General features: G+C 43.7%; 1 protein-coding gene across 1 annotated transcript in view; it reads right to left on the reverse strand.

Annotated features, from left to right (window-relative positions):
- RASA1 (RAS p21 protein activator 1) overlaps positions 1-8,539 on the reverse strand; it is a gene marked incomplete at its 5' end in the record, with an annotated part of 97,788 nt that extends 89,249 nt beyond the window's left edge. Inside the window, one exon of the mRNA XM_080361771.1 lies at positions 8,085-8,539. Coding sequence (XP_080217897.1) covers positions 8,085-8,539 — 455 coding nt within the window. The remainder of the gene's footprint in view (positions 1-8,084) is intronic.
- Between the last annotated feature and the right edge of the window lie 16,656 nt (positions 8,540-25,195).

Genomic DNA, 25,195 nt, shown 5'->3' on the forward strand with positions numbered 1-25,195 from the left:
CTGCATGTAGAACTATGAAAAAAACCTAAGTGTGTTTAAAAGAACAAATAAGATGTAAACTGTCAAACTCATAATGACTTGCAACCTCATAATTCTATGAATTAGTGGAGGGGGAGGGTGTGTATAAATAAAAAATTGTTTCTAGACTTGCATATAGAATAAGATTATTACTACAGAGGTTATCTGTTACATTCTGCTTTTGGAAAGATAAAGACATTCCTTTTCTCTAACATCCCTTAGATTGCCAAGGAGTAGAAAAAAAACCAAAAAATACCCTCGCTCCACAGATGCTCAGGAAGTACAGAAATCTTTGTAAGAAGGGTGTAGTTTGAACGAGACAAAGCAAGCCATTCCTTAATCTTCTGGACTAAGCAATATTCAAGCTTGGATCTTGCAAAAAGTCTCCAATGTTAGTTATTCTACTAACAGATGGATACATTGAAAAGGAATTGATTTATGATTCCTCTTAAACTGCACCAAAATGTCTATATATAAATGTTATCTATAAAATAACCAAACAAAATCCAACAAGCAAGTCACAGACAGAATATCTTTTGGTGGGGATACTACATATGTGGGAACGTGTATGTACATATGCATAATTTTACAGGAAAAAAACAAACAAACAAACAAACACAGGTACACCTTATTTTTTACTTATAGAAAAACTGCTTATACAAACTACACAGAATCACCATAGACTCCCGAGCTGATTATCAAATGGTAGCTAAACCTAAGTGCATCATTAACCTCAGTTTCTGGAAACTATCCCAGAAAAATAAAGAAACATACTCTCCATGGAAAAGTTCATAAAAGAAACCCTTTTCCAAATATCTGTAAGTAGGTATTAACAAGAGAAAAATCATATACCCACCCCTGCTGAGCCAATGACAAGATTCCTTAACAGCAAACTAAGATCTCAAATATTTACATAATTACATGCTCAACTTCTTTAAATACGATTACATATAGCTAAAATACTTTAACATTAACCTACACATTCCAACCTGAGAAAAACTTTATATAAACTCAAATCTCACTTAAAGATGGACAAGTATTACAACTTCAGTGCTCACAAAATGAAACAATCAACCTTTAATTAAAAAAAAGTTTCTATGTTAAATTGGTCCCAAGTAGTTGCTGAAAATATAAAGTTGAACATTAAGATGAGCATGACATTTTAGAACCCAATCATTGCAAGAATTAGACTTCTAACTAACTTATCGGAACACTGAATGGGTACACTGAGTGTCCTAGCAAGCTGGCTACACCTTTCCTCAAATGTTACTGCAGCTTACAAGTTTATTTAGCAACATTGGTTTCTATACATTAATAATTAATAGAAAGATAACTATTTAACCATTTTGTAATGTGTACCTTTTTAAAGTTAAGCAACACTGTTAGCTACCTTAGAAAGAATAAAAAAAAATAATAAAAAAAAAAAAGACAAGATAAATTCTCAGAAGGATTTTGGAAGAAAATTGTCTATATAGAAAATAATACTCTGTTTCTCCACCTCAGCTTTTCTTGTACTTTCTATTCACACTGACATAATCACAGACTACTTCAAGCAACAATTTTCAGTAAGCAGGTTCCCTAATAACAGTCCTCAAATATTAACAGTATATTTCTAAACATATAAAACATAATTTAAAGATAGACCCATAAAAAAAAAAAATACAACACACACTCCACAAACTTTTTTTCCTTTTCCAGAGTGATTAAGCAAATGTTTTACATAAAAAAAAAAAAAATTAAGACTGCCTGAAAGTATATAAAACAGTAGAGGAAACTTGTCAAGAACTGAAAGAATTTTATTGGTGCAGACCACAATCTAGAGGAACACAGAAAAAATATAAAATAACACAGAATTCTTGTTTCATTGGGATACTTCTATGGAACACAAACACAGTGTTGAAAAATAAGATGCCTTCTCCATCCTCTTACTGTGCCCACCAGTGAGATAAATACCAAGGGGATTTTTACTTGTTTTTTAAAGGAAAAAGGAAGATGGGGGAAACAGAAAAACTACTGCAGGAATCCTAAGAATTTATGGCTGAAACACCAGATGTGGTCCTATGCTTAAGAGATCTATGCCCCCAACACCAAAACTAGTGTTCTTCCCCAGCCACAAAATTTAAAAATAAAAGGTGAAAATATGACATGACAGTATGCTTTTCCATAGGGTAGGCCAGTAGGTGAAGCATGTAATTCCCATGTTGAAGTTCTGGGAAATAATACACAATAGAATAAAAACTTTACAAAGTACAGGTTAAGAGTCTCTATTCACTGTTTAGATTAAATAACTTTCAACTATGTTAATTAGAAGTACTGACAAGAAAAACCAACACTACACGCAATCCAGAAAATTCCTCTTCAAACTTTTTCCAGCATCAAATGTTGTTCCCCTTCTGTTTTTCTGAATTTGAAGCTTCCATTTATACATGTACTTATGTTCAGTTTACTTACTGCTTCACTTCCAACAGAAGGTTAAAGTACAGTTTTGTTCTGCTGTTCCTAACCATTCTTTTAAAATAGCATTTCTAACATCATCTGTTCAAACAGAACTAAAACCAGATTCATATACTATTCTGTTCTGTAATTACACAAATTATAAGATCTGGACAAATCAGCCAAATACCCAGAAACTTGGGGAAGGAAGGAAGGAGGAAAAAAAAAAAAAAAAAAAAAAAAGTGTTTCTTTATCTTCCCTCTACAGTTTAACAGTAGGCATTAGTAAGAGATACTCGTTAACTGAAGGGAAAAAAAAAAAAAGGGTTACCTGCTAACCACATTAACAGTGAAACAAAAGAGAAAGCTCATACACTAAAATCAAGTTACATCACAGCTACAGACAGCTATAATTACACTCACGTCCATGGAGGAGAAGCGGGGAGGAGAGTTTAACCACCCCAGTATCTGCTGGAGGAACAACACAGCAGGGCATGAGAAATCCAGAAGGTTCCTGACACAGCTGATAGAGTCAAACAGGACAGGTGCTCTACTGGACCTCATACCCACAAACAAGGAAGGGCGCATTGGGGATGTGGAGGTCTGAAGGCAGCCTTGACTGCAGTGACCACGAGATGTCAGAGTTCGGGGGGGGGGGGGAAGGGGCAAAAAGCAAGATCACAACACTGGACTTCAGGAGAGCTTTCTTGGCCTCTTCAGGGATCTACTTGAGTTCCATGGGATAATGCCCTGGAGGGAAGAGGAGCCCAAGGAAGCTGGTTAATATTCAAGGATCACCTCCACCAAAGGCAACAAAAAGGGCTTCTTTGCTTCAGTCTTTATTGGCAAGACCAGCCTTCGGGAATCCCAGATCCCAGAGACTAGGGGGAAAGGCTGGAGCAAGGAAGACATACTCTTGGTCGAAGAAGAGCACCAGAACAGGCTGCCCAGAAATATTGTGGAGTCTCCTTCTCTGTAGACATTCAAAACCCACCTAGATGCATTCTTGTGCAATCTGCTCTAGATGAACCTGCTTTAGCAGGTGGGTTGGACTAGATGATCTCCAGAGGTCCCTTCCAACTCCAATCATTCTTTGATTCTGTAAAGATCAAGTCAGGGAATACTTAAGCAAACTAGGCATACATAAGCTCATGGGCCCTGATAGGATGCACCTACGAGTGCCAAGGGAGCTGGTTGATGCCATTGCAAGGCCACTCTCGATAATATTTGAATGACTGTGGTGGTTGGGAGAGGTGCCCAAAGACTGGAAGAAAGCAAATGTCTTCAATAAAGAGGACCCAGGGAACTACAGGCCAGTAAGCCTCGTCTCGATCCCTGAGGAAGGTGATAGAGCAGCTAATCCTGGAAGGACAAGAAAAATCACCAGGACTAGTCAGCATGGATTCACCAAGGGGAAGTCTTGCTTGATCAACCTGATAACCTCCTACGATGAAATGCCTGGCTTGGAAGATGAGGGGAGAGCAGTGGATATTGCCTACCTAGCCTTCAGGAGGACTTTTGACATCATCTCTCATAAGATCCTCATAGAGAAGCTGCTGATGTATGGGCAGGATGAGCAGACGATGAGGTGGACCGAAAACTGGCTGAACAGCCAGGCCCATAGGGTGGTGGTCAGCAGCACAAAGTCTAGTTGGAGGCCAGTAACTAGTGGTATATCCCAAGGGTCAATACTGGGTCCATTAATGATCTGGATGATGGGGCAGAATGTACCCTCAGCAAGTTTGCAGATGACACAAAACTGGGAGGAGCAGCTGATATGCCAGAGGGTCATGCTGCCATCCAGAGGGACCTCAACAGGCTGAAGAAATGGGCTGACAGGAACCTCTTGCAGTTCAGCAAGGGGAAGTGCAAAATCCTGCACCTGGGGAAGAATAACCCCAGGCACTAGTACACATGCTGGGGGCTTACCAGCTGGAAAGTAGCTTTGCAGAAAAGGACCTGGGGGTCCTGGTAGACACCAAGTTGAACACAAGACAGCAATGTGCCCTTGCTGTGAACAAGGTTGAGAGTATCCTGTGCTGCATTAGGAGGAGTGTTGCCAGCAGGCTGGGGGAGGTGATCCTTTCCCTCTACTCAGCAGTGGTGAGGCCACACCTGGAGTCCTGTGTCCAGTTTTGGGCTCCCCAGCACAGGAGAGACCTGGACATACTGGCAAGAGTTCAGGAGAGGGTCACAAACATAATGAAGGGACTAGAGCATCTCTCCCATGAGGAAAGGCTAAGAGAGCTGGGACTGTTTAGCCTGGAGAAGAGAAGGCTCGGAGGATCTCATCAACATATATAAATACCTGAAAGGAAGGTGCAAAGATAACAGAGCCAAGCTCTTTTCATTCATGCCCAGTGACAGGACAAGATGCAATGGGCACTATCTGAAATACAGAAAGGTCCGTCTGAACGCAAGGCAACACTTTCTTTACTGTGACTGAGTATAGGGCACAGGTTGCCCAGAGAGGTTGTAGAGTCCAAACATGCCAATAGTATTTCCCCTCAGTTTTCAATGCAACACAAATTTATTCTTTGGTATGGAGTATGGCCTTTGATAATTATTGTAAAACTGTGCACTTTCAGAAAAAACATTGTTTTCTTATTAGCTACTGAAATAAACAAATACTGTAGAACTCTGGACTTGCTACTTCTGACAGACTCATTTGAAGAAACTATAACTTCACACTACGTTTAGACAAAACATTTTTTACTTTCACTCAAGCCACATGTATTTAATATTTCTCTACCCAGCTCTCTATTTTCAACAGGTTTTTTTCTCACTAATATGTTGTCTCAGCAGATACCAAGAATGACTGTAAGGATACATCTACTGTGGGTAGGATTTTTGTTTTAACAAGACTATTTTGACAACCTATTTCATCTTGTAAGGTTAATATCTTTATTTCAACCGATTTCCATTTCAAACTGATAATCACTGTTTAAAGAAACACTATATGAAAATATGAATTGTGTTGGAATATACTGGAACTGCTTCTGCCATCTTAATGCAATGCTAAGATATATCTTCTCTATTCCCTAGCATCCTATGCCTCCCGTCTACCATTAAGCTACAGCATAAACATGCTACTTCTATACTCAAATGAAAAAACACACACTGAACAGAAAATACTTAAGTCAGTCTCACTCAGGATTGTGGGGCTAGCATTGCCTTACAGATAGAACTGGAACAGAGGTAGGATGTGTGATGACTGGTTAACATGTCCAGATAGTGCTTCTACAACTCAACAATTAAAGGGGACAGGCAATCAGGGAATTCTGAATTCCCCGAGCCCATCAGCTGGTCTGTGTCACTCATCTGAAGAAGTCATGCCCTGCTGCATGCCACCATGCCCAATAATCATGGTTATGTAAGACTTTGCATTCATGGATATTAAGTTTAGCCCAGTATTGGTAAATTATTAGATTTGCTGTTGTTTTGACCTGGATAATCGTACTACTGAATTACTGGATGTATTGTTGTAACAACATAGATAATTGTACTGTTGATCTGTATGTATTACTGTGCCTATATTTAACAATAGCTTGTTTATCCCTAAAGTTGTTGGTCTTGCATCTGTTACTGTATCCTGAACCTATAACTTAGCAGTGCCACCTTAGGCCCTTACAAGGATCAAAGATAAATATCAATCATACTTTACGATTTTGAGTATTTTTAAATTAAAGAATCTGTTACATATTGACAAGCTCCTCCCACTGCTGGAAAAATTGAAGAAATCACATTAAGATGTATTCTGATTTTCCTGAGGTACTTGGAAAAGAGAAGAGGAAGTATATTAGGTGTTTGCTTATAATATTAAGGTGGTGGATCTTTGTTCTGGTAATAAATCAAGAGTTCAATTCTATAAAAGCAGATGTTAAGATTACAAAGAAAGGAGGCTTCCAAAATAAAACATCAGGACTGAAAGGATGCAAGTTACTGTCAACATATGGCTAATTTAAATTACTTAACTGAGAATGGTAAAAAACTGACTTTGTATTAAAACAGATGCATGAAAGAGAAAAAGGTTTCTGACTATTTTTAATTAGCCAACAATTATTTTTAAGTCAAAAAGGATAAGTTACAAAGAAAAAAACATTTAAGTAGATGGAGGTATAAATTTCTGAATCAATTTTTTAAAATCTATTTTACTGATTAGATGTTTTTATATTTAAGTATTCGCAAGAGCAAATACTCAACTACACAGTTATGCTGGTCATGCAAAGACTTCAATATCCCTTTTGTCTTAATAAAGTAGTTTCATCAACCAATACAGAAAATTAGGGTCTTCACAGTCTTCCCCCTAGAACATGCTTTTTGTCAGAAATTTTGTATCCTCTTTTACTGAAGTTAACATTCATGCTGTCATATGGGTTACAAGACAATACTCTGACAGCAAAATCCACTTACATTTGTGAAAGTAGTAACAATTACTTAGCATCAAATACACAATCATTCATCAAGAATTACCCCTCTTTCTAAAAATATTTTTAAAAAACCACCTACTTTCTGAGAAACATAATAACCAGTTCTAACAGAAAAAGCAGTCTGATCTTTCAGAGAAAAAAACTCAGAAAACCAGAATTCCATATCTCTCTGACTTAATACACAATACTGAAGTAACCTCACTTTTATGTGCTTCTGTTTCCCACCTCAGCCTTTATCTAAACTGTCTGATTATATTGCTAGCTCTTTATGGAAGGGTACAACTTTAAGACTATTCAAACACTATCTACACAAAACAAAGCCTTAATCTTTATTAACTTACACAAAAAGTCAAGAATTTTTAAAAAGGACAGGATTAGTAGAAAGTCTGTCAAGGTTAGAGAGATTAATTTAAAAAAAAAAAAATCATTTAATATTACAGTTTAGCTCCTCCTTACAACTGTAATAGCTTCTGAAATCTTGGAAATACCTGAAATAATGCAGAAGTTAACTCTCTGACACTGGAGTTATGAGAGAAGGTAAAAATGAACCCAAATTCAGAGGGGTTTTTAGATGAACTCTGACCTATACCTTGAACATATCTGCCATCCTATATCTTGAAACCCTGTTATTCTCTATACTTTCTGTAACTTCAGGAATAACATATTTCTAGATACCAACATAAGCAATTTAAGCCTCTGAAACTGTCTCATTTTGGGGAGAATAAGGTACCTGCTTGAGGGCTGTTCCAATACAAGCCTTGCAACCGTCCTATATAAATCCGCAGACTTTGTAGAGTTAGTTCACTGTTAAATCCAAAGGTTACGTTTAGAGCACTCACTAGTTACATGAGCTCTATAGAACATTATCTGATTTTTTTTTTATTTCACAAGATATAAACACAGAACTGCTGTGCCTCTAGTGCAAGATTATTTATATAACTAGCACTGTAGGAATCCCGATTAACCTAATGGAAGGATAAGCATAACAAAAACCTTAATAAAGACTTGAAGTTTCTTTGTTCAATTGCCTCTTCTTCCCAATCACAACCTAATTACAAACTTCTACGACACTTCCATGGGAGTTTGACACACACTTTCCACTGAGAAAATGTGGGGGCCCAACGCCGCCCCCCCACCCCCCCCACGGGGGAAGCGCCCAGGGGTGGTGGGCGCCCGGCGGGGCACGAAAGCGCTGTTACTCACTGGTTCGTGGGGGGAGCGTTGAGCGGGATGGCCACCTCCTCCTCTTCATACTCCGGCCCATCCAACGAGTCGCCTTCATCCACGGTCCCCAGCCCTCCCGCCAAGGAAGGTGGCTGTGGCGGCAGCGGAGGAAAGGCAACAGTGCTGGGCTTGGGTGAGGGCAGCACCCCTCCGGACACCTCCGGCCCCTGGCCCTGGCCAGTTGCTGTCACGGCACCACCGCCTCCGGACAGAGGGGCAGGCCCAGAGCCTAGCGCCAGAAGCCCCAGCGCCGAGCACAAAGCTGGACGGCCGGCGCCCGGACTGTCCCCGCCAGAGCCCAACAGGAAGGGCCCCTGCGGCCCCAGTTCTTTGCCCCAGCATAAGGTGAGGTAGTGCTCCGAGTCAGCTCCACTAACGGCTCCCGCCACGCCGGCGGAGTTAACCGAGCCGCCCTCCTCAGCCTCGGCCGCCATCGTGTTGAGCCTCACCCCCGCCCACCGCCGGGGAGGTGGCAGCGACTTCCCCCTCCCCGCGCCTCCGCCTGAAGAACAGAGCCGGAACGAGGGGAAGATTTCTACAGTAGAGACGGACCCCGAACAACAGCCCTCTGGGCGCCTAAAGGAACTCCACAAGGCCCCAGCGCTGCTGCGTTATGCCTCTGCGGCCGCGAGGGAAGCAACTCCTGCAAAGACACAACCCCATACTCTTCCCCCGCCTCCCCGAGAGTCAGCAAAGGCGCGCGACTGCATGGGTGGAGCAAAGAAGAAAAGAAGGAGGGAGCTAGCTAGCAACAGAGGAAGAAGAAAAAAAAAAAGAAAAAAAAAAAAAAGAGAGGCAAGTAGATTGGTGAGCTGCACTTGCGCATTAAGTGGCTGAGAGGAAGATGGGGACAGGTTTCCTGCTCTCTCCTGAGGGGTGTAAGGGATATAGGGAGCGGAGAGAAAAATAAGGAGTCTTCCATCATCCTCTGCCTCGGGAAAAAGAATAATAATTAAAAAACAGCAAAATAATGCCATAACAACAAAACAGGAAAAGGCGGATCTCCCCAGATCGTGCCAAAGTATATTCCTCTCCCGAGTTACGGCGTCGAAGTTGAAAACGACTGTGTGAGTCTTGTGGGGAAAACAGGGTGGCTCGCAGGTCATTCCAGCGCGAGAGAGGGAAAAAAAAACAAAACAAAACAAAACAAAAAAAAACACACAAAAAAAAAAAAAAAAACACAAAAAAAACCCAAAAAAACCCCCACCACACACAACAAAACCAACAAAAACCACACACACATAAACCCCTCTGGAATTTGCTCAATGCTATACTGCTGCCTAAAGGGAGAACAGGTCTAGTGAGGCACCGTAGCGCGGATGCTGCAAGTGCGGAGGGAGGACAGGCATGCTCGACCCCAGGGGGTTGGAGACTGGGGAAGCAGATCCAGGCGGGGGGCGGTGCCACGAACTCAGGCCATTAGGGGCCGGGAGTTCGAGAGGAAATCGGTTTTCATGCCCAGCCGCTGTATACACGGTCTCGCTGGGTACTCACGTGCTTATTCAGACGGTCAGACGGTGGTTTGTTTCGAGCCGCAAGTGAGGCCTTCCTGGTGGGTTAGTTTCTGGGTAAAATTGGGTAGTATTCTGACAGGATTTAGTCAGGAGTAGTTTTTGGTGATGCTCTGGTACTTGGATCCAGACTTTCTCAGCACACTTGAAATAAATAACTTATCATTTTCTATGGATAAACAATGTTTAATCCAATTCCTTAATTGTATTCCTTAAACACGTGTTCATTAGAGCATAAGCAAAACAGCACTGGGTGCGCGGGGGATTCGCTCCGTCCAACACACACACCTTTAAACAATAAGAAGTGTGCTTAAATACAGTAAGGTGTTACATATTCATAATGACCCCAGGAACGCCTATACATATTCATAACCTTTCCCCGCTTCTGATTAAAATGAGTCTCAGATAACCATTTTCATAGTCTCCTCCTTGACCCTCCCCTGTTATGCCTGTGCAGTGTCACTTGGTGAATTTGAGGAGGGGTCTTTGAGGGTCTTTGGATGAAGGCTCCTTCAGCTTCGTCACAGTGAACTTTTTACCTTTGGCTCATTATGCTGAATTGGCTGGAACCCAAGCTGCCAAGTCGACCGAAATCAGACTGGCGCCCCCTTTTTGCTGTAAATCTTGGCTATCTTGTCTCCTCAAGGTTACAGCTGGTGGTAAGCACCACCCAGGCTGGTCACCCAGAAGGACTAAAAGGTGATTGTGAAAAATATAGTTCTCCAGGTTGTACCCGGGTTACCCTCCACGGTGTCCTCTTGGCTTGGATAAGTGCACTCTACGCTGGGTTAAGAACTGGCTGGAGGGCCGGGCCCAGAGAGTGCTGGTGAATGGGGCTGCATCCAGCTGGCGGCCAGTCACTAGTGGTGTCCCCAGGGGTCAGTGTTGGGTCCAGTCCTGTTTAACATCTTTATTGACGATTTAGATGAGGGGATTGAGACCGTCATCAGCAAATTTGCTGATGACACCAAGTTGGGAGGGAGTGTGGAGCTGCTGGAAGGCAGGAGGGCTCTGCAGAGGGATCTGGAGAGACTGGAAAAATGGGCTGATTCCAGTGGGATGAAGTTCAACAAGGCCAAGTCCCGGGTGCTGCACTTTGGTCACAACAACCCCCTGCAGCGCTCCAGGCTGGGCACAGAGTGGCTGGAGAGCAGTCAGACAGAAAGGGACCTGGGGGTACTAATTGACAGGAAGCTCAACATGAGCATTCAGTGTGCCCAGGTGGCCAAGAAGGCCAATGGGATCCTGTCCTGTATCAAAAATAACGTGGTCAGCAGGACAAGGGAAGTGATCCTTCCCCTGTACTCTGCATTGGGGAGGCCACACCTGGAGTATTGTGTTCAGTTCTGGGCCCCTCAGCTCGGGAAAGACATTGAAGTGCTGGAGCGGGTCCAGAGAAGAGCAACACGACTGGGGAAGGGACTTGAACACAAGCCCTATGGGGAGAGGCTGAGGGAGCTGGGCTTGTTTAGTCTGGAGAAGAGGAGGCTTAGAGGTGAGCTCAGCACTCTCTAGAACTACCTGAAGGGCAGTTCTAGCCAGGTGGGGATTGGGCTCTTCTCCCAGGCATCAGCAATAGGACAAGGGGCCATGGGCTTCAACTCTGCCAGGGGAAATTTAGGCTGGATATTAGAAAGCAATTTTTTGCAGAGAGAGTGGTCAGGCATTGGAATGGCTGCCCAGGGAGGTGGTGGACTCGCCATCCCTGGAGGTTTTTAAAGTGAGGTTGGACATGGCACTTAGTGCCATGATCTAGTAAACAGACTAGAGTTGGACCAAGGGTTGGACTCGATGATCTCTGAGGTCTTTTCCAACCCAGTCGATTCTGTGATTCTGTGTTTCGCAGGTTTTCTTCACTCTGGAATGATGAATCCAGGCATTCTGTTCTTTAATATTGGTAGCAGTGAAGAATATCAGGAGGTCTTGAAATGGACCTTCCTATTATGGTTCCAAAATTCTCTGCAAAAGACTTCACATACACATAAATAAAATGTGCCCTCTATCAGAGGATATAACAGCTGGAACTCCAAACCTTGGTATTATTTCATGTATCAATGTTCTAGTCACCTCTTAAGCTTTTGCTGTCCTGGTAGGAAATGCTTCTGGCCAACCTGAAAAAGTATCAGTTAATACCAACAAATATCGGTACCCCCCTTTTCCTGGGAGTTCTGAACAATCAATTTGCCATTGTTGTCCAGGCCCATTCCCTTTCCCATTTGACCCATTTCTAGCTTGGGCATATTTTTGGGATTAGTCTGGAGGCAAAGATCACACTGCTGTCACCTGTTTTACAGTGATAGACAAATTTCTAGCTCCTGTTTCCCTAATCAAATGTTTGCATAGTGGTTCTACTCCCCAAAATCCTTTCTTATGTTCTTCCCTTACTAAAGGCCAAACTAGATAAGAGGGGACAATAAGTTTTCCCTGGGGCGTGTGAACTCACCCTTCTTTATTATATGATTCCTCTAAATCTATGATGAGTTTCGATTCTCTTTAGTATACTCTGGCTTACCTTTTAAAGAGACCCAACCACCAAGGACTAGAGCACTTTCTGTTTTTACCTTTGCTTAGCCGTTTGTTTTGCCTCTCTGTCCGACAGCCTTTTCCAATTCCGAGCTCACTTTCTGGTGTGCCTTAATATGCATGATTGCCATTTTCTTAGGAAGTTGAACTGCTTCCAGTAGTTTCAATATCTCCTCCGCACGTTTGATATGTTTGCCTTGAGAGTTCAAAAAGGGTGAATGGGAATTTAGAGAGTCCACCAGTCATGAGAAGAATAGAGTGTAGAAAGAGAAATCAAATTCCATATTGCTCCTGTTGTTCCTGGGAAGTGAAGGCCGAGAGTTGGGAAACGATAGTCGCCACACTAATGGCAAAAATAGGAAAGGCGGGGACACTACCCTTGCTGCCGAGAAGATGACGAACTTGGCTGCCAGCTGCAACCTGGTAGGCCAGAGAGGCAGAGAGTGTAGAAACCTGGACCTGATCCTCTTGCTAGGAGTGGTGACTTATTGTTCCCAACTTAGCCTGGCTAATTCCTGTACCAAGTGCTACGAGCGTGTGAGAATAGGAAGACTGACCCAATATGTTCTAAATTATCACACTCATATTAATTCTGGATGTTATGATAGAACAAAATTGGAGAAATGTGAAATCCAAGGGCAGAAATTATGGGTAGCAACTAACCTAGGGAAAGGTGGACTCGGTGTAGGCTCTGTCTCCTGCCCTAGGGGAGAACAGCATATCTGTTTTACACAAGCTGGTATGTGGGGCTATTCAGATGGAGGGGGAGTGCAAGATCAGTATAAGGAAGAGTTAGTTAAGAGTGCCACTCATGAATTGAAAAGAAGGCAAGAGAAACAGAAATTTGTACCGAAAAGTAGTGATTGGGATGAAGAAATAAGGAAAAAGACAAGGGATTACAATTACCAACAGTAGGGAAAAACCTGTTTATAGATCTTATGGAAAAGATAGCCCGGGAATTAAATGTCACCTCATGCTGGATATGTGGGGGGTCTCAAATGGCAGAACAGTGGCCTTGGAGAGGAGAGAGTGTAAGCCCAGAAGGATTACTAGTATGGAACAGTGTTGGAACGAGATAAGGACTCAGTAAAACAAGTCGATTCAATGTGAATCACACTAAAGCCATTTATTACAGAAGCAATTCTCCTTATATATGTAACTATATTCTAATCACGCGTCCACGCTCCAAGCATGGATTTGCTAAATGAGTATCGTGGGCTGTCCGTGCGCTGGAGTCTCACTGATGATACGTCCAATGATTCACGCCACGCCAGGACCCCGCTGATTGAGGAACGCCCCTCTTTCTCATAGCAGATTCTGTTCTCAGCTTCTTGAAGCGGCCTTGAGGTTCCTTTGAGCCTGACTAATTCAGCAACAGATCTTTATCTATCAAAACCCCTCCACAGAACAGAACTCATGTAACTTGAGAAAAAAGACCAGAAGGATGGGTATTAATCCACTTAATAATAGGGCAGATATGCATATCAAGGGATGATGGTAAAGTAGATTTTACTGAATATGTGGGACGAACCCCTTGTAAGTTAGTGTTGCAGGCAAATTCATCAAATACCTCTATTCCTCCCACTTGGTGGCCAGGTCCACCTCATGGATATTGGTCTCGAAATTGTAGCCTGGGAAATGAAACGATAGGCTGGAAAAATCTAAGCAAAGCAAACCCCTTTGAGGAAATTGGGGATTTAAGGAGATATTGGCAGAATCCTGGCTCTACCAATATAAACGAACCATGGAAAGCCCCTGATGGATTATTTTGGATATGTGGGAATAGAGCTTATAATGAGTTAATGCCTAGATGGAGAGGGTGCAGTACTATAGGGATAATTCAACCAGCATTTTTCCTTTTACCAAAGGAAAAGGGGAGTCATCTAGGGAAACCTTTGTACAAAACTTTAAACAGAGAGAAGAGGAGTTTAATAAATGCCCCCATAGGAGAAACGCAAACTTGGAAAGCTGATGAATGGCCTGCAAAAAGGATAATTGAATACTATGATCCAGCCACCTGGGCCCAAGATGGAAGCTGGGGATACTGTACCCCAATATATATGCTAAACCGAATTATCCGGTTGCAAGCAGTGGTTGAAATAATAAGCAACCGGACAGCTGAGGCACTGAATCTCATAGCAAGACAATTGTCTCAGACCAGGGCTGCAGAGTACCAAAACTGGGTAGCCTTAGATTATCTTTTAGCTGAAGAAGGGGGCGTCTGTGGGAAATTGAATACTTCTGAGTGTTGTTTGGAAATAGATGACAATGGGGAAGCCATAATGAAAATAGCAGAGGAGATAAAACAAATTGCACATGTACCAGTACAGAAATGGAATTCTATACTTACTAGCCGTTGGTGGGATAACTAATTTGGGGGAGCCTGGTGGAAGAAAATAGGGTTCATGATAGTATGCGCATTTCTGGGTTTACTGTTTGTACCATGTATGATCCCGTGCTTTATTCGGTTAATACATTCAGTAGTCCAAGGCATGCAAATCTCAGCCATGCCTATAGATCCTGAAATGGCAACAAAAGGAACGGGGTATAAATTGATGATTTTAAAAGATAACACCAAACTGGACCTAGCCGCTGCTAGGCAAGTACTAGCTAACTTTGGGGCCAAAGCACGAATCAATAGGATAAAAAGAAAAAGGAGACATTGTGAGAAATGCAGTTGTGATTCGTGCTAAGATGTTTAATGTTTACAGATATAACCAAATGAGGCACGGGCTCTGAACCCGGAAAAAGGAAAAGGTGGTTAAGTTCTATGTAAAAAGTTATGAAACTTGTTTATGAAGTTATATTGATAGAGGGAACTAACATTTTAAGGGTTAACCAACCACATAATAAGGGCCTACTAACGAACTAACACTTTAAGCCACATAATGAATATCTAGTTTAGAGTTGTATGTAACCAATTGTGTTAAGAAAAAAACCAGAACCTCATCGAATGCCGAGATAAGAAGTTTTACAGCACCAGCTGTAACCTTGAGGAGACAAGATAGCCAAGATTTACAGCAAAAAGGGGGCGCCAGTCTGATTTCGGTCGACTTGGCAGCTTGGGTTCCAGCCAATTCAGCATAATGAGCCAAAGGTAAAAAGTTCACTGTGACGAAGCTGAAGGAGCCTTCATCCAAAGACCCCCAAAGACCCCTCCTCAAAATCACCAAGTGACACTGCACAGGCATAACAGGGGAGGGTCAAGGAGGAGACTATGAAAATGGTTATCTGAGACTCATTTTAATCAGAAGCGGGGAAAGGTTATGAATATGTATAGGCGTTCCTGGGGTCATTATGAATATGTAACACCTTACTGTATTTAAGCACACTTCTTATTGTTTAAAGGTGTGTGTGTTGGACGGAGCGAATCCCCCGCGCACCCAGCGCTGTTTTGCTTATGCTCTAATGAACACGTGTTTAAGGAATACAAGGAATTGGATTAAACGTTGTTTATCCATAGAAGATATTTATTTCACTCTGGTGTCTTGTTCAGTTCCTGCGGTGAGTCTGGTGAGCGGAGTGGTCCTCAGGATGATGGGTGTGTGCCACCAAGTGCTTGTGCAGGTGGGCTTCTTATAGTCCTCTGGATTGCCTGCCTGCATAATCTTGGGTCCTTTGTGCAAGCATTGCTGGGGGGTGATTGCGAAAGATGGAAAAGTCCTGAAGGGTCTTGAGTGGTCAGGGGTCTTCTCCCTTAGTGCCATGCTGAGTCTATCAGAAGATGGGTCTACGTGCCCTTCAACATTTCCATCACCTCCCGTATCAGCAAGCTGGCCTCTGTCTGTGGCTCATTGGCTTGTTGATATGTGAATCACAATTCACCTTATCCTGAATGCCCCATCTCCTGTGGCTGGATGAACTGGTTTTGCCACAGTGTTTGAGGCATTATTCTTTTCAGTCTCTGACAGCTGCTATGAAGAAAGTTAACTCTCTCCCAGCCAAAACCAGTAAAATGAATTACTTTGACCTAGTTTTGGAAAGCATATAACTGTTTTCAGGGGTTTGTTTTTTGTTTTTGTTTTGTTTTGGTTTTTTTTGTGTGTGTTTTGTTGTTTTGTTTTGTTTTTTCCAATTGTGTTTTGGTTGGTTTGGTTTTTTTGGTTGGTTTGTTGGTTGGTTTGTTTGTTTGTTTGTTTTGGGGGGGCAGTGGGTTTTTTTTACTTGTTCTTAGTGGTCCTCATGTACATTAGTCACAGTAATCTCATCTGAGATTATAGCTGGAGCAACAGGTTGAGTCACACAACTATGATTATGTTCCATACTGTAGATGCTGCAGTCTCTTTTTAACAGTACATTTAAGAAGAATGTTGGGAATGCTAAAAATGTTACAGCCAAGGTTGTTTTCTTTCAATTAGTTCAATGACAATATTGGGAAGAAGGCAGCACATCCTGCTCTAAAGCACTTAAGGTTCTATTAACCTTAAAGTTTTATTAACATTCAATGAACCTTAGGCACTGCCCTCAGGGATAAAGGAGCTGAAGAGAGCTGGCAGCTCTTGCAAGAGCTCTCAATTCCCACATGTAGGAAATTGGGCAAGAAAGGTAGGAGACCAACATGTCTCAGTAAGGACCTCCTGGTCAAAATAAAATGTAAGAAGGAAACAGCAGGTCCATTGTGGCGCCTTCCCTAGTTGTCCGTCTGACCAGCTATGTCAGGAAGTTGTCTTCCATACACTCCAGGAGCCTCCTAGACTGTTTCCTCTCTGCTGTGTTGTATTTCCAGCAGACATCTGGTAAGTTGAAGTCCCCCACTGGTGTGATCAGTGTTCCAGGAAGGGCTGGGCATTGGTTAGTGCATGGTGAGCAATTGCATTGTGCATCACTTGTTTTGTATGTTCTTTTATCATCATTATTATTATTCCGATGGCCGGCCACTATATTCCTCATCTTCAAGGCTCTTGTCTCCTTTGCGAAACTTCTTGAACCACCACTGCACTGTATGTTCATTAGCAGTTCCTGGGCCAAATGAGTTGTTGATGTTGCGGGCTGTCTCCACTGCTTTACAACACATTTTGAACTCAAATAGGAAAATCACTTGAATTTGCCTTTTGTCTAACTTCATTTCCATAGTCTAAAATAAATATAAAATAAATTGCAAGTAATAAGTCAGTAGCAAAAAACCATAAAGCAATAAAAGTGCATTAAAATGATGTATAACATAACCACATTTATTTAAGAATGTATTCCAATATCAAATGGCAATTTTCAACAATGTAAAAACTGTAATTCCTTTTGCACCAACCTAGTTACTTTAGCAAAGTCTAATGCTTTATTGTAAGATATTACAACTGACAGAACAAATGCCTCACACTACAGAGTAAGGAACCTCTGTTAGGCTTTGAGATTTCAGTTAACCCTTCTGTCATGGAATATTACCCCGAGGTCAATTTAAGGGACAACAGGGTCCAAAGCAACCTTTATTAAACTGGTGAAAACAGGGTTTTAGTATTCCAAAAGTGACTTAAATACAGGTTCGGATATCAGCTGAGGAAACTTATTTAGGGGCAGCAACCACTATAGCAGGCGGTCCACAGAGTGCATGCACGTGGCTTCACTCAAAACAATGCCGGAGTCGCCCCTGAGTCCCGGAGAAGCACACACTTGCCCAAGCCCGTAGCAGAATTATTTTTAAAGAGATACGCGTACTCGTAGTGAGTACGGAAAGTGTACACTTGCGATTCCGCGAGGGTAAATTTGTAATACACTCGCAATCCTGCGAGAGTTAATTTACTTACACGTGCAAGTGTGCACGGAATATTACACGTGCTTACGTGGAAGCACGGGAGGAAAACACACTCGCGGTCGTGCGAGGAAATAATTTAAAGTACGCGTGCAAACGTGCACGGAAAGTATAAATATACTCGCAATCCTGCGAGAAGTTTTACTCACAGCCGTGGCGGCGAGGCAAGCGGAGACTCCGTTCCGGGGAGCTGGGGGGGGCCGTGGCTCCTGGCGGCAGCGACTAAGCTCGTGCTCTGAGAAAACTCCACGGCAAAGGGGAAGTTTTCGACGAGAGTCCCGTTTATATGACCTTGACCTGACTGTAGTCATTCCTCCTGTTCCCGGAAGCCCCCCGAAAACATCCCCCACCCTGGGCGTGGGCGCCCAGCGGCTTTTGCACTCCCTACCGTCACTAACGACTCTGGTCAGGGTGCTCTGGGGCCAGACAAAGAAGCTGTTAGGCCCATGGCAGCCGGGAGAGAGGGGGATGTGCCCACTCCTCCATACTGAAGGAGGGAGGGGGGGAGTGGGGGCAGAGAGGGGGAGAGAGGCGGGGGGGGTTGCATTCTGCCACACCTTGCCACTGAAAATTGAGTAGCCTGAGTAGGTTTTGCCACTCCTAATTGCAGTGGTTAAGATTCCATCTTCCTTCAAGGTTATAATGAATCCACAAGATCGTCATCAGTCTCTTCTTTCTAATATAAGGAAAAAAAACAGACCCTGAGTTGTTTGTGCAGTTGGTATGTTTCACAATGAGGGGAACCAGGCAATATGTGACTACAGGTAAATGGTATGACTGCAGTGTCAAATTAACTTCTATTATGTATGCCAGTTGAGAATTTAAAAACACAGTTATCTTTTCATGTTGGTCTCTTTCAGCTGTATTTACTATCGGTAACAGATTTAAATAGCAAGTTTAAACTTTTTTTAGCCTTAGTTTAAAACAAACAAATAAACATAATTTATCATGTCCACATTATTTGATATTTATTTATCTTCCAGGGCACTTCTGGATGAAAAAGTGTGGACCAGGGACAATAGTTGTGTTAAACACTCCATTCTACTGACAACCAACATGGACAATCTTAGTTAACATTTAAGACTAGGTCAAACTAGAAATCAAAATTATCATAGAATAGTTTGGGTTGAAAGGGACCTTTAAAGGTCTTTTACTCCAACCCCCCCTGCAATGAACAGGGACATCAGTCAGTTACTGAGGGGAGTTGCTCTGGAGCTGAACCAGTTTGCAGCAGAGCAGCAGATCATGGTGCACTGAGGGTTTTCCTGAGGCAGGGAAACACCAGGACAGCGGAGACAACTGACAGGAGCCAGCAGCTCTCTTGTAGGAGATGGGGACAAGACCTGGGCATTACCAGAGCAACGGTAACCATCCCCCATATGCCTATAAAAAGCAGCCTGGGGAGCGCTAGCAACCAGGAGCACTGTGAACGGGGTGGGCAAACTGGGTGTGGCATGGCAGCTTGTGCAGCAGTTTGCATGGAAGGACATGCAGGGAGAGCATAGTCACCCTACCAGCTCAAGAGAACCTCTCAGAGTGCCATAATGGTGAGCACTTGCCTCAGAGTTAAAACCAGGATTTCTACAGGAAAAGCCCCTGGGAGGTTTGATGCTTCCACCCAGACAGATCAGTCAAGGAAGGAGACATCAGTACAGACAGTAGGTTGCAGTGGGTGCCCAGACCATTCTCCTGGTGAAAAGGTAAGTACTTGCAAAAGATACACAGAGGTTGATGATCTTCAGTGTCAGGTGGCCAACTTGCAGTAAACAATTAATAGGCTGCTCAGTATTAGAGGGACCGAGGCTGAGATAGATAAGTGGTTTAAGAACCATGTTCCAGTGGCAGACACCACAAAGAACGAGGCACCTTGGACCCTGATGACCCACAAAAGCAGGACTTGGCTTCAGTCCCTGCCCTCCAGCATTGCAACAAAAAACAGATATGAAGCTTTAACAAATAAAGACACCCACAAGAAAGGTCCTCAAGGAGAAATGGTACCAGCAGCACACACTGGATACAGCAAAAAGAAATGACAAGTGCTCACAGTGGGTGACTCTCTGCTAAGGGGCACCGAGGGGCCCATCTGCTGGCCTGACAGCGAGTCACGAGAGGTATGCTGCCTTCCAGGAGCTAAGTTCCTGGATGTTGCCCAGAGAGTGCCACAACTTGTCAAGAGCACAGACTAGTCCATGTAAGCACAAATGATGCAGCAAGACAGAATCTGGACTGAATCAAGGAAGACTACAAGGCCCTCAGGGTGCAAGCGAAAAGTATTGGTGCCCAAGGTATCTTTTCTTCCATTTTACCTGTTAGAGGAAGGGGTACAGCCAGAAATAATGCAAATCAACTTCTGGCTTCATGGCTGGTGCTGTCAAGAGGGTTTTGGCTTTTATGACAATGGGACATTCTGCAATGACTGTAGCCTGTTAGAGAGGGATGGGATTCACCTGTCTAGAAGAGGCAAGGGAATGTTTGGCAGCAGGCTGGCCACCTTGGTGAGGCAGTCTTTAAACTGAAGGATTCAGGGGGCGGGGTTCAAAGCGATAACACTTATGACATTGCAACCAACTGGGGAATAAGCCAGGCCAACCAGAGCAGCAACAAATGTTCCTTAGCTGCTTCCCAAGAGGAGAACCAGAAGACTAAACCCCTTAAGTGTATGTATACCAATGCACACAGCCTGGGGAACAAACAGGAGGAACTGGAGCTCTGTGTGCAGACAGAAAGTTATGATATCATAGGAATAACTGAAACATGGAACGATGACTCACATGACTGGAGTATTGCAATGGATGGTTATAAACTGTTTCGTAAGGATAGACAGGGAAGAAGAGGAGAAGGATTTGCTCTCTCTGTTAAGGAGAACCTGGAATGTATAGAGGCCAATGACAGTGAGTGTGGAAGCCCCATTGAATCTCTCTGGATCAAGATCCAAGGGGTCATCTCCAATGGGGATCTTACGGTAGGCATCTACTACTGTCCCAGTTTTGTTAAAAACAAGATCAGTTCTCTTTTAGTGAATTTTCCTTTCAGCTAAGTTCTTCTATGTAACTGCACTTTTCTGAATTTAGCTGCATGTTTTTCAAGATGCTGTTCACTCCAGAGCTGATAAGGCGAGCAACGATATGCAGAAGAAGCCTAGGTTTAGATTTATTGCTGTAGCAGTCAAGGTTGCTGATAAAATTTGCATGTCCAATAATGAGAGGGGTGTATTTGCAAGGAGGGGTGGACAGAACAGGTGACTAAAACTGACCAACTGAGTATTCCATCACATACACGTCATACACCCTACAAAAGTGGGAGATCATGACAGTCTCACTCTCTTCGACCATGGCTGGCATTTGAAGAGGACCCTGCCTGTCATGCCTGTGATCTGAGGCCTGGTTCCAGACCCTGCATCCCTGAATCCAGTTCCAGTTTACTGCAGAGTCCAGCCCAGGACTTCTGAGTGCCTGCCCTGCAGCTGCTGGAGCCAAGCCACTCTCCATGATGAGAAGTCATGGCAATCAGGTGAAGTCCCCGGGGACTTCCAGGCCACTTATGAAGATGTTGAACAGTGCTTGGCCAAATATCAATCCCTGGGGGAGCCCACTCGTGACAGGTTGCCAATTTCACAGAATCACAGAATGTTAGAGATTGGAAGGGACCTCAAAAGATCATCTAGTCTGAAAATCATCCAGTTTTAAAAGGAGCCATTTACCACCACCCTCTGGGTGCAGCCTGTCAGTCAGTTCCCCATCCAACATAGAGACCACTTTTCTAGACGATAATGCGTCAGTGTCTCTAGGAGGAGGCTGTGGGAAACTCTGTTGAAAGCCTTGGAGAAATACAGGTAGACAACATCTACCACTCACCCCATGTCAACTGAACATCAGCCAATTCCCTGAGGACTCTGGGATGCATCTCATCAGGTCCCATAGATTTATGTATGTTCAGGTTTCTGAAGTGGTCACAAACCTGATTTTCACTTGCAGTGGGAGGAACATTGCTCCCCCAGTCCCTGTCTTGCAGTTCATCCACTTGAGATGTGTGGGAAGAGAAACTGCTAGTGAAGACTGAGGCAAAGTTGCTGAGTACCTCAGCCTTTTCCTCGTCTGGTGTTACCCATTTGCCAGTCTTGCTTATCAGGGAGGTACACTTTCTTTCCTTTTCTGGTTGACATACCTGTACAAGCCCTTATTGTTATTCTTTGCATCGCTTGCCAAGTTCAGCTCCAGCTGTGTCTTTGTTGTCCCCAAAACAGGATTCTGTCACCCGGTGTGCATACAAAAGAGCCCTATTTAGGTTACACATTTGCATATTGCATTACATAATCATTTTAGTGTATAATGAGCAATGTTCAACTAAAGGACACTGCATCCAAGAGTCTTGAGATATGTGTTAAAACAAGACTCAACTAATTGTGTGGGCTTCCAAATGTCTGAAGCTGCAAGGTCAAGATCTGCCAGTTCTGTTTCTGCTCCCTCATCCCTTAGGGCAGTTTCCCAGGGGGTCCTATTGACTAACTCCTTGAAAAGCTGGAAGTTGGGCTTTCCTAAAATTCAGGGTTCCTGACTTTACTCTTTGCCTGTTCACATCCCTCAGACTGTGAACTCCATTGATGCATGATCATTGGCAGCCCAAGCTGCCTCCAATCTTGACATCACCATTTAGCGCACTTGGTGACCATAAGGTCCAGTATCACATCCCTCCAGTAGGGCTATCTCTTGCTTGGCTTAAAAAGTTATTCTCAGTGCACTTCAGGAGTCTTCTGGATTGCCTACAGTTGCCATGCTCCTTTTCCAGCAGATGTTAGGGTGGTTGAAGTCCCCCAGCAGGATGAGAGCCTGTGAGCACAATGCCTCCTGTAGCTGGAGTATGAAAGCCTTGTCAGTATTCTCCCCCTGATGAGGTGCTCTGTAATTTGACACCAACCACAAGGTTTCCTTTGTTGCCCTGTTCTCTGATTCTTACCTATAAACTTTCTGCCTACTCGTGGTTATTCTTCAGAGACAGCTCTTCACACTCCATCCATCTCTTGATGTAAAGGGCAATCCCTCCGCCCCTCCTTCCTTTCCTGTCCCTTCTGAACAGCCTGTGGCCATTGATAGCTGCACTCCAGTCATGGGGTTCCACCCCACCAAGTTTCAGTAACAGCCACTAGGTCATAGGTTTCTAGCAGCATGGTGGCTTCCAGCTCTTCCTGTTTGTTGCCATGCTGCATGCATTGGTGTAGAGGCACTTCAGCTAGGCTGTTGGCCATGTGTCACCATTTACTGCAGGGCAAAAATAAACCATGGCAGATGCTCTCTGTTAACCCCCCACCCTCCCCACTAAGGAAAGAGAAAAGGGAGGAAAAGGGAGAGAGACTTGCAAGTTGGAAAAGTTCAAAATGCTTTACTAATGCTACTAATAAATAGAAAAAAAAAAAATACAAAATATACAAAAGCAATCTTGAATTTCCTGGGATAGTGCAGCGTTTTCCCTTTGTTGAGTATTGATAAGGATCATGGCTGAAACATTGTGACTAGTTCATCCAGGAGAAGACACATTCAGAGCAGGAGGAACTGCAATCTGCACATCAACAACGAGCTAATAAGCCACAGATCAGACCGGCTGACCGACAGGAGATGGAGGATGTGCTGGAGGGCACATAGCCCCATCTCCTGATATGCCCAGCTTGGCAAACAAAGGGGAAAAGTGAGACCCTTTTAACATGGCCCAGGACTTGTCCAGACTTGTCCCTCTTCCGCAATCACCACTTTCCCCCCACCCCCCCCCCCCCCCCCCCGACTTTCCTCTACTCTGGGAGCTATAAAAAGTCCACCAAAACCAGTCTTCACTGGTAGGGAACATCAGTTTCACAGGGCCTACCAGTCTTCATCAAGGGAATACCCAGCTCAGCCTCACCAAGAGAATACCAGCACCCTGAGGACCCTGACTCTGAACCAGACATTGGAGGACGCTGCGCTCCTGACCCCAGCATCCTCGCCGTGGAACACCGAGGCCACAACATCATCATACAAGTCTGTCATCCACACGGTGGGGCCATAAGAGACTGGATCCCTCACTCTTTTCTTTCTTCCTTTCTCTCTGCTCTTTCTTCTCTCCTTTTTTCTATACCCCCACTTTGTCTCTCCTTCAGTATATATATTACTCTCTTTCTCTCTCCCTTATACCCTTAGTTTTCCTTCCCTCTCTTTCTCTCTTTCCTTCACTCTCTTTCTCTCTTTCCCTTTTGAACATATAAGGATAACACCATCTTTAAGTTCTGCTATTGATTTCTGGTTAAATTCATATTATAGCTACTGATGGTTGCCAATACACCGCTCGTAGTAGGACTTTCACTGTTAATGTGATAAGTTCTGTTATACTTTTGCCAAGTCACCAGCTGCTGTAACCGATATTCCAACAAGGACTTTTAGTAAAACTCACAACTGAATTGGACCCCAGAGGTGATTGTCTGTCATTCACTTCACATAATCGCGCAGAATTAACCCAGAGCTAACTCACACCTGGTCTCATCTGTTGAGTCAGGGCACGTGTCGCGTCTAGAGTTAACTCATCCCTCATCCCATTGGTTGGGACGGGACACCCCTCCTGTGGCAGAGCTGGTGCTGCTTCAGCAGCTGCAGGGCAGGCACCCAGGAAAGTCCTGGGCTGGACTCTGCAGTAAACCAGAACTGGATTCAGGGATGCAGGGTCTGGACCAGGCCTCGAATCGCAGGAAGGACAGGCAGGGTCCTCTTCAGATGCCAGCCATGGTCAAAGAGAGTGAGACCCTCGTGATCTCCCAATTTTATAGGGTGTATGGGATGAATAATTAGTTGGCCAGTTTTAGTCACCTGTTCTGTTTGCCCCTCCTTGCAAATACACACCTCTCACTTACGGGACGTGCTAAAATTTTATCATCAACCTTGGTTGCCTAGCAATAAATCTAAACCTGGGGCCTCTTCTGTATACCATTATTACCCTTATCAGCTCGGGAGCGCAGTGTCTGAAAAAAAACCATGCAGCTAAACTCAGAAAAGTGCAGTTGCGTAGAAGAACTTAGCTGAAAAAGAAAATTCACTAAAAAGAACTGGTCTTGTTTTTAACAAAACCAGGACACCATGTCACTTTTTTAGAGGAAACACCCCTAATTCCTTTGAAGTGTTTCACTGGTGTTTTCCTGATGGCTTCTATTAACTCGGGAGCCCATGTTTTTTCTCTGTAAGACTGAATGTGCTCCAGTGAGGCTAACGTGTGTCAGGATCCCTGGCTGATGGTCTTCGCTAGCACACCAGACCTCTAACCTTGGCATCTTGTCTCACAGCTTGTCACAGGCAAGCCTG

The sequence above is a fragment of the Nesoenas mayeri genome (assembly GCF_963082525.1).
Source record: "Nesoenas mayeri genome assembly, chromosome: W".
NCBI lineage: Eukaryota > Metazoa > Chordata > Aves > Columbiformes > Columbidae > Nesoenas > Nesoenas mayeri.